The sequence below is a fragment of the Scyliorhinus canicula genome, chromosome 14, assembly GCF_902713615.1.
Source record: "Scyliorhinus canicula chromosome 14, sScyCan1.1, whole genome shotgun sequence".
NCBI classification, from domain to species: Eukaryota; Metazoa; Chordata; class Chondrichthyes; order Carcharhiniformes; family Scyliorhinidae; genus Scyliorhinus; species Scyliorhinus canicula.
Window position 1 is genome coordinate 7,008,029 of NC_052159.1, and position 10,242 is coordinate 7,018,270.

General features: G+C 50.4%; 1 protein-coding gene across 3 annotated transcripts; it reads left to right on the forward strand.

The window, feature by feature from the left end:
• Positions 1-6,634: 6,634 nt before the first annotated feature.
• LOC119977651 (cytochrome c oxidase assembly factor 4 homolog, mitochondrial) lies at positions 6,635-9,383 on the forward strand. Of its 3 annotated transcripts, none has more exons than XM_038818813.1 (2): positions 6,635-6,752; positions 8,422-9,383. In XM_038818813.1, exon 2 carries the CDS (start codon positions 8,442-8,444, stop codon positions 8,700-8,702), a length of 261 nt encoding a protein of 86 aa, XP_038674741.1. In that variant the 5' UTR covers positions 6,635-6,752; positions 8,422-8,441; the 3' UTR covers positions 8,703-9,383. The 3 variants fall into 3 exon arrangements, with proteins under 3 accessions (XP_038674741.1, XP_038674742.1, XP_038674740.1); XM_038818814.1 differs by having other exon boundaries at positions 6,641-6,722; XM_038818812.1 differs by lacking the exon at positions 6,635-6,752 and adding an exon at positions 7,419-7,851.
• The last annotated feature ends 859 nt before the right edge of the window (positions 9,384-10,242 follow it).

Consider the following 10,242-nt stretch of genomic DNA (forward strand, 5'->3'; position numbering starts at 1 on the left):
CTCGTATCTATGAGAGATGGATAGACAATGAGAGACAGATAGAGGAGTGACAATGAGGGAGCGGGAGAGTGATAGGGAGCAGACAATGAGAGAGCGAGAGAGATGGAGAGAAACTCGGTGAGGGAGAGAGCTGAATGAAACTCAACAACACTGGAGAGACAGATAGAAACACAAAGAGATAAAGGGATATAGACAGTCAGACACAAATAGGGAGGCTGAGAGAGGAGGGCCAAATGAACTATTCGACGGGTGGCACGGTATCTCTGTGGTTAGCACTGTGGCTTCACAGCTTCAGGGTCCCAGGTTCGATTCCCGGCTTAGGTCACAGTCTGTACGGAGTCTGCACATTCTCCCCGTGTCTGCGTGGGTTTCCTCCGGGTGCTCCGGTTTCCTCCCACCAGTCTCGAAAGACGTGCAGGTTAGGTGAATTGGACATTCTGAATTCTCACTCTTTGCACCCGAACAGGCGCCTGAGTGTGGTGACTAGGGGCTTTTCACAGTAACTTCATTGCAGTGTTAATGTAAGCCTACTTGTGACAATAAAGATTATTATTATAGGTTGCGATGTAACAACCGTGTTGCGACCAGCGTGGATCTGTGCGTGCCGGTTAAATAGCGGCAAAGGCCAAAATCGAGGTGGGGCACAAACCAGTTTGGTATTTAACCGGCCCACCCCCGATGGCGAGTTCGGGGTCACGGCCAAATATGGCGAGGATATCATTAACCCTCATTTGGATTCATTCATATCTCATTCACAAAATTGAAGTTGAATGTAACTGCCTCCTGGAAATTAACTGATTCTACATCGAGAAATTATACGGACGCCGTTTAAACGGTCCTCAGCACTGGCGATATCCCATGTACAGGGGGCCACCACACACCCTGAACACCCAGCCGCCCATCAGACCGAGGAGGAACCCAGAGGGGAACACCAGCGACGGCCCAAGGTGTACAGGCATCATTGACCTTGTTGGTCTTTTGAGGAGATTATGAAAAGCATGTGGAGCAGGAGGCTCAGTCTCAACAAGGAGACGGTTCCTCATGGAGGGCAACGACTCGAATCTCTGGTACTCCATCTCCTATCTTCGTCCTTTTCCACTTATTTAATTTTTAAACAAATGTTTCCCAATTAAGGGTCAATTTAACATAGCCAATTCACCTATTCTGCACATCTTTGGGTCGTGGGGGTGAGACCCACGCGGACACAGGGAGAATGTGCAAACTCCACATGGACAGTGAATATGGAGCCGGGATTGAACCCGGGTCCTTGGTGCCGTGAGGCAGCAGTGGTAACCACTGCGCCGCCGTGCTGCCCCCTTTCCCACTTATCATGGGCTATTTTCTCCTGCGGGGGCAAAGAGAGAGCATTGTGAGCCACAAGCTTGATGGATTGGGGGGGGGGGGGGGTTGTCTACAGCAGGTGGTCGGTGTGGGCATTGACCTGGACATGAAGGGGTTGTGCTGGTGGGTGCCGGGGGGATTCTGGGGAGCAAGCATGAAGATCGGATGTGGGGAGGGCTCGGAAATGTGGTGAGGCAGCGTTTAAAAGCAGCTGCCCCCCCTAGTGAATCAGACGGCGAGACAACCAGTAATGGCGAGACGCTCGTGAGGGAGACAGACCGCGAGAGAGAAGGGAGACACCAAGAAAGAGACAGTGAGAAAGCGGGAGGGAGAGAGATAGAGAAACTGAGAGAAACACAGGGTGAGGGAGAGAGCTGAATGAAACTCATCACTGGAGAGAGAGAGACAGAAAGAGAGAGAAAAACCAGAGAGGTTGACAGAAATACCAGAGAAGGAGAGAGAAATACAGCTAGATAGATGGGGAGAGACCGAGAGAGACAGTGAGAAAGACAGACTGTGAAGTAAGAGAGAGAGATCAGTGAGGCAAAGAGGGAGAGAGAGAAGAAAGGCATTTGATAAAGTGCCGCATCAAAGGTCATTGTGGAAACTTAAAGCTCATGGTGTAGAAGGTAACATCTCGGCGTGGAGTGAAGGTTAACTAACAGACAGGAAACAGAGAGTAGGCATAAATGGGTCATTTTCTGGTTGGCAGGATGTGAGGAGTGCTGTGCCACAGGGAAGGAACTTCACCTCTTTACAATTTAGATAAACAATTTGGATGAAGGGATGTTTGCTAAATTTGCTGATGACACAAAGCAAAGTAGGAACGTAAACTGTGAAGCGGACGTAAAGAGGCTACCAAAAGATATGGATGGGTTAAGTGAGTGGGCAAAGATCTTCCAAATGGAATATAACGTGGGAAAATGTGAAATTGTCATTTTGGCAGGAAGAATAAGAAAGTTTATTATCTAAACGGTGAGAGACTCAGAGGGATCTGGGTGTCATAGTGCATGAATCCCAAAAGGCTGGTTTACAGGTACAGTAAGCAATATTATTATTTACTGTGAGGAGTATTGATTACAGAAGTGCTCCAGTTGTACCGGCCTCTAGTGAGACCCCTGGGGCACTGTGTGCAGTGTCAGTCTCCTTATATAAGGAAGATGTAAATGTGCCAGAAGGTTTACCAAACTAATACCTGGAATGGGTGCGTTATCTTATGAGGAAAGGTTGGACAAGCTGGGCTTGTATCCACTGGAGTTCAGGAGAGTAAAAGACAACTTGATCGACCTTTAAGATCCTGAGGGGTATTGACAGGGGGATGTGAAGAGGATGCTTCCTCGTGTGGGAGAATCGAGAACGGGCGGTCACTCATAGAAATGAGAGTTATTCCGATCCCAGACTCCAATAGTGGCTAGGGTACGGGACAGAAACCCCAATATTTTATTTTAATTGTGTCAGAGGGAAGGATACTTCGCTCCAGGAGTGATTGCACAAAGAGAAAGGGATGTGGGTATCTTAAAACAAACTTTATTGGGGTGGCACGGCGGCGCAGTGGGTTAGCACTGCTGCCTCACGGTGCCAAGGACCCAAGATCGATCCCGGGTCGCTGTCCGTGTGGAGTTTGCACATTCTCCCCGTGTTTGCGTGGGTTTCGCCCCCACAACCCAAAGATGTGCAGGGTAGGTGGATTGGCCACGCTAAATTGCCCCTTAATTGGAAAAAATTAATTGGGTACTCTAAATTTATTTTTTTTAAACTTTATTACCAACACATCTCAGGTCACAATCCACTTATAAATACCATTAGCAGACTCAGGAATACTTTGTGCGAAGAGGTGTCCTGGATGAACTACTTTGGAAAAAGAGAGATCCTTCAGGAACCAGCTGCAGATTCTTGCCTGTCTCAACTACTGTTTAAACCACCAGCCTTTGAAATTGCTCCTATCCTGTTCACAGGAGAATCTTTAACTCACCATCTCGCTGTTTCTCGTCTGTCCTCAATCAAATCCTTAACTCACGGCTACTTCCGAAACTGCTGGTCGGTGCACGGAAAGATCTAACCTCACTGTATTGACAGCAGCTGCTTGTGGGGACCCATCCCAATCTAAAACTCAACTTATTGAACTGCAGAAACTGCTTCAGCTCCTGGTTCCTAAACATTAACGACATCATCTTACTAAGTTGAACACAATGGATACGATTTAACACCCAGAAAACAGCCACCTGTTTTGGGCACGTTTAGCAGGGTCTTTCACAGTGCCTCCAGCGCTGGGAGTGACCCCGCTATTAAGCGTGACTCTTTTTGTTCTGGCCTTGGTCGGGAGCCTCCGCCAAGGCTGCACCTCACTTCCTGCACTGATGCTCTCAGCTCGTCAGTGCAGGCGATCTGGCACCATCTTTAAATGCTGCTCAATCTTTTGATCCCCCTTGGACACCACACCGTGGACTATGGACACCCACCCACTGCCCCAATCTACTTCTCAGGGGGTCCTCAAGCCCCCCCTCACCCCACCTCTTAAGGGCAGGGCATCTCCAGACATGACCCCTGGTACTGGCAATTTGGCCGTTCGCTTGTGTCCAATGTCTCTAATTATCTACTCCCCAGGGAACCCTCTTAATATAAACAAAAGTCCATTGGCCCAAACCTTTATGATGCTTTTCAGTGCCAGTCTGGCAGAGCCCATGCCAGCCTAGCAGTGCCCATGCCAGTCTGGCAGTGCCCATGCCAGCCTAGCAGTGCCCATGCCAGTCTGGCAGTGCCCATGCCAGCCTAGCAGTGCCCATACCAGCCTGGCAGTGCCCATGCCAGCCTAGCAGTGCCCATGCCAGTCTGGCAGTGCCCATGCCAGCCTAGCAGTACCCATGCCAGTCTGGCAGTGCCCATGCCAGCCTGGTAGTGCCCATACCAGCCTAGCAATGCCCATGTCAGCCTAGCAGTGCCCATGTCAGCCTGGCAGTGCCACCCTGTCACTGCCAGGTTGTTAAGGTGGCAGTGCCAAAGTGCCCAGGTGGCAGCGGGACTGCCAGGATATCACCCTGCTCAGAGCCCAGTGGACCAGAGCGAAATGGCACCATGGTGAGGTCTCCTGGGCGTGAGCGTTCGTTCTCTGGCCTCGGGGGAAACGAGTGCTGACAGATTTACATAGTGGCTCACTTACATATGTTAATCTGAATCGCGCCCAGTGAAGGCAAGATTCAGATCGCGACGTCTCGTGAGAGCTTGCCAGGCATTCCAAGCGTCGCAAATGGCCTCATCACGTCACCAAGATGGGCCATCGAGGCCGTTCGCTTGTGTCCAATGTCTCTAATTATCTACTCCTCAGGGAACCCTCTTAATATAAAAAGCCCATTCGCCCAAACCTTCATGATGCTTTAATTGCACCTGTCTCCAAAAGGTCTCCTGCCTTTCAAATCAGGATTTTTAAAAACATGACCGCAGCAGTCACACACACTCTGAGTTTTTAACCCTTACTTCACCAAATACATATAATACAATACATCTGAAATCCCTACATTCAGCATGTGAAAAATGAAAATGAAAATCGCTTATTGTCACGAGTCGGCTTCAATTAAGTTACGTGAAAAGCCCCTAGTTGCCACATTCCGGCGCCTGTTCGGGGAGGCTGGTACGGGAATCGAACCGTGCTGCTGGCCTGCCTTGGTCTGCTTTCAAAGCCAGCGATTTAGCCCAGTGTGCTAAACAGCCCCTTAACATGAGTTACCCATTTAAGATGCGGATGAAGAGAATTTTTCTCTCAGATGGGCGTGTGTCTCTGGGCCCCTCTTCTTAAAAGGCGGTGGAAGCAGCATCTTTAAATATCCTAAAGGCAGAGGTAGAGGAATTCGTAACGGGGGGGGTGGGGGGGGGGGTGAAAGGTTATCAAGGGTTCGGCAGGAATGTGGGGCTGAGGTTACAATCAGGCCAGCCACAATCTTATGGCGTAGCAGGTTCGAGGGGCCGAGTGGCCTGTTCCTGCTCCTAATTCGTATGAGCACAAGACAAAAAAAAGAGACCAAGCGTTAGACAGACAGAAACACATAAACAAAGAAAGAACTTTCTCCTGTGGTCCCCAGCATCACAGCTGAGTCTTCAGAGGATTCTGACACCAGCACCTCGGACAAGGGCAGCAGACACAGCGGATCACCACCAACTCCAAGTTCTCCTTCAAGCCATTCACCATCCTGACTTGGAGATATATTGCTATTCCCCGTCACTGGGTTAAAATCTTGGAACTCCCTCCCTAACAGCACTGTGGGTGTACCTACACCACACGGACTGCGGTGGTTCAAGAAGGCAGCTCACCACCATCTTCTCGTGGATAATTAGGGATGAGCAATAAATGCTGGTTGAGCTAGCGATGCTCGCATCCCATGAACGGATTTATTTTGATGTGATAGCAAGAAATGGAATGACACCTCCATCAGGTCTGCATCGACCCTCTGAAAGAGCACCCTACCTAGGCCCACTTCCCGCCCTATCCCTGTAACCCCACCCAAGCTGCGCATTCTTGGACGCAGAGGGGCAATTTAGCATGGCCAATCCACCTATGCCGCCCGCCTTTGGACAGTGGGAGGAGACCGGAGCACCCAGACGAAACCCACGCAAACACGGGGAGAACATGCAGACTCCACACAGGCAGTCACCCAAGGCTGGAATTGCCGGGTCTCTGGCGCTGTGAAGCAACAGTGCTAACCACCGTGCCATTGCGAGGGCCCGACAATATCCCAAAAGGGGCTGTTTTAGCTCACTGCGCTAAATCGCTGGCTTTGAAAGCAGGCCAGCAGCACGGTTCGATTCCCCTACCAGCCTCCCTGAACAGGCGCCGGAATGTAGCGACTAGGGGCTTTTCACAGTAACTTAATTGAAGCCTACTCGTGACAATAAGTGATTTTCATTTTTCAATAGTCCTGAAGACTTGTGCTCCAGAAGGGGCCAGACCCCGAGCCAAGCTGTTCCAAGCTACAACGCTGGCATCTACCCGGCAATGTGGAACATTTTCCAGGTGTGTCCTGTACACAAGAAACAGGACAAATCCAACCCGATCTGAAACATCTGGTTTAACCTCAGACTGTTGCCAGGGACTGGGACAGTGTTGGTTGCTATGGAATGGAGTGGGGACTGAAAGCAATGTCCCAGTTTTTGAGTGAGGGCAATGCTGGATGTCTGATCATTTGGGAAGAGTGAATGGAGAGAGAGGGAGTGTCTGATGCGAGGCCTCTTGCAAGGGGCACTCTCTGTTGCCCGGACTCATGAAGGGCTGCACCAACTTCCGTTGTGCTGGGGACGGATTTGAGGCCAACACCGGAAGTTAGTGTCCTGTCGGCCATTTTGTTTTCGGGCGATTGGGGCGGAGGCCGCTGGCGCGCAGCGAGAAATCGAAGGTGGAGGCGGCGTTCTGTCTCTGAGGCCGGGTAATTCAGCTCGCGTTTCCAACGCTGATATTTCCCCGCCTGGCCCGGGGGGGGGGGGGAGAGACAGGCGGGGAGGTGAGGGAGTGGGCGCGCATGAACGCGGGGGTACCCAGGATGCAGCGCACGGGGGGCGCTTCCCAGAGTGCAGCGCGCTTGGCCGTTCCCAGGATGCAGCGCACCCCGGGGACGGGGCACTTTCCCGGCCGCGCTGCACTCTGGGGGCCGCCGCCGCCATCACAGCCCGGAGCAAACTCCCCAGGGCGGAAAAAACCCATACCTCGTCCTATTCGCCACTCAAATCCCCCCCCCCCCCCCCCCCCAACCGACTGTCAATTTGGCTGCTTTGACTCATTCATCCCTGTGGCTGCCAGAGACTAAAGGGGTAGAAACCACCCCCCCCCCCCCCATAGATTTATATGGGCGGCTCAGTAACACAGTGGTTAGCACTGCTGCTTCACAGCTCCAGGGTCCCAGGTTCGATTCCCGCTGGGTCATAGTCTGTGCGGCGTCTGCACGTCCTCCCCGTGTCTGCGTGGGTTTCCTCCGGCTGCTCTGGTTTCCTCCCACAATTCCCGAAAGACGTGCTGTTAGGTGAATTGGACATTCTGAATTCTCCCTCAGTGTACCCGAACAGGCGCCGGAATGTGGTGACTAGGGGCTTTTCACCGTAACTTCATTGTAGTGTTAATGTAAGCCTACTTGTGACAATAATAAAGATTAGTATTCAACCCAAGGTATTGGGTATGAAATATTGAAGACATCTTCTGACCCCGCCGCCCTCTCTCCAGTGATGCACACGTCAGGTCCAGGGGACGAGTCTGGAGGCGACACCAGAAGTTGGCTGTTCCTCGGGGCTGTGGGGTCAGTGGGGGCAAAGATTAACCCTCGACCTCCACGTGAATTCTAACCCCTGATCTCCACTCCAACGCCTGACCTGAACCCTATCCCTGGCCTATCTTTAATCTCACGGGGATGTGGGTGTCACTGGGCCAACATTTGTTGTCCATCCTTAATTTCACCTAAACCGAGTGTCTCACTCGGCTCATTTCAGAGACAACCACATTGTTATTCGTCTGGAGTCACATGTAGGCCAGAATGGGTAAGGACGGCAGATTTCCTTCCAGAAAGGACATTAGTGAACCAGATGGGTTTTTATGGCAATCTGCAATGGTTTCATGGTCACCATCGCTGAGTCTGGCTTTAGATTTATTGAACCGATGATTAATTCTGCCGGCACGTGTGTCGTATCAGAATGATGAGAAGCATTTGTAGTTTTGAACCAAGCATGAAGAGCCCTCAGTGGGTTTTAAATCCGCCACCTTAACTACCCGTCCGTAACTAGAGCCACTTGAGACTAGCATTTTATTCCACATTTGTTAATTGAATTTAAATCCCACCCGCTGTCATGGTGGGTGTTTGAGCTCATGTAACCAGAGTGTTAGCTGGGGCCTTTGATTACTAGTCCAGCGGGGCTCAGGCCTGAACACCAATTTTTAATTCCTTTAACCCCCCCCCGAACCCCTAACTGACGCTGCTGATCGGACTCTGGGCGCTCCCCACGATCTCCTGCTGCTGTCGGAAGTGGATAAATGGGAAGAAGTTAAACTGAAAACGTCAAACTCTCCAGGGCCTTTTTTAATGGATGCAAAAATGTGTTTTTCTCTTGCAGGTGAAGCGGGTGTTTCTGAAATGTCAGCTCCTGCTTCCCAGGGCCACAACTGGAGCAAAAGGTTAGAGGAGGAGGAAGAGGAGGAGGATCCGGTGGATCAGATGATTTCCAAGACGGGTTGTGCTAGTTTCCATCGCGCCGTTCAGGATTGCATGGCAGAACACCAGGACTGGCGCCAGTGCCAGCAGTCCGTGCACGACTTCAAACAGTGCATGGCGGAATACCAGCGATTGCGAGCCAACCAGCTCAGCAGACAGAATCCCAGCCCGGCAACAAACTGAAATCGGGGCAGTGACCCTTGAGAATCAGCAACACCCCCTTTTTCCCCCCCTTTCAATCCTAAAAAATCTGAAGCTTCAGTATGTTATGAGGGAAACATTTCGCAAGAACTGTGGCAGAAACTGGCTAGTTTGGCACAGAAACAAACTACTTGACCCAACTGGTCAATGGTGGCCTCAAAGCACCACACGAGCCTTCTCCAGCCCTTACTGCTACATTTAATATGAACTTGAGTCAGTAACAACTCCCTGTTCTAATGGAACTACAGGTCACGAGGTTCTGCCTGTTTTTCAGAAAAGCCTGACATTTGAGAGTCGGCACTGTGTGTATGCACTGCTCAAATCAGTACCTCACTGCCTGGCTTCGGTCTGGAGAGAGGAATGAAACCCTGCTAGTTACGGCCTGTCGTTGGTAATGGGAGACGTTCGAAGCAGGTGGAACGAGTGGAGGCCTTGCTTCCAGTTGGTCAGGATTCAGGTAGCCTTCGATTGGACCTGTTGTTTTTGGCCAAGGGCAATTGGAAACCTACAGTGTCAAGTGATCCAAAATTGTACTTTGAGAATTGCAAACCCTAACACCAACAGAGGCAACCTAATACCTATGAACGATTTTTAAAAAACATGCAACTTAGTGCCAAGCCTTGCAGTGGTGAATAAAATGCTGTAATGTTTCCGATGATTGTACAGTATTGTGTTAGTCCTCATTCTGTGCCTGAGCTAATGTTACACATCGTTATGTCTCTGGAATCTGTGTCAAATCCTGGTTATTCAGGCCAGAAGTATGAATAGATACACCCAAACATAACAAGATGGTGGAAATAAGCGTAGGAGTAGGCCCTTTAGCTCCTCGAACCTTCTCTGGCATTCTGGCTGATGTAATGTGCCTCAACCCACCTTCCTTGATTTAAACCTTCTGGGTATTGACAATGGATGTGAAGCTGATGTTTCCCCATGTCGGAGAATCTAGAATTCGAGGTCACTGTTTGAAAATAAGTTGTCGCTGATTCAAGACAAATTAGGATATTTTTTGTTCTCGGAGGGTCATGATTCTCGCACTCTTGACCTCAAAAGGCAGTGGAAGCTGTTATTCAATGGCAGAGCTGGGTAGATTCCTGATTAACACTGGGTGGAAGGTTATCGAGAGTAAGGCAGGAATGTGGGGCTGAGGTTACAATCAGATCAGCCATAATCTTATAGAATGGTGGAGCAGGCTCGAGTGGCCGACTCTTAATCCGTCTGCTCTCTGAGGAAGAGAATTCCACAGACTAATGGTCCCTCGAGAGAAGAAATTCCCTCTTATCTCAGTCTTAACTGGGAGACCAGCTTCTAGTTCTAGATTCTCCCACGGGGGGGGGAAACATTCTCTCAGCACCCACCCTGTGAAGCTCCCTCAGAACCTTATGCTTCAATAAAGTCACCTCATTCTTCAGGGACGGTAGTGACGTTTAAGGGGCATCTTGGCAAATACATGAATAGGATGGTAATAGAGGGATACGGACCCCGGGTGTGTAGAAGATTTTAGTTGAGACGGGCAGCATGGTCG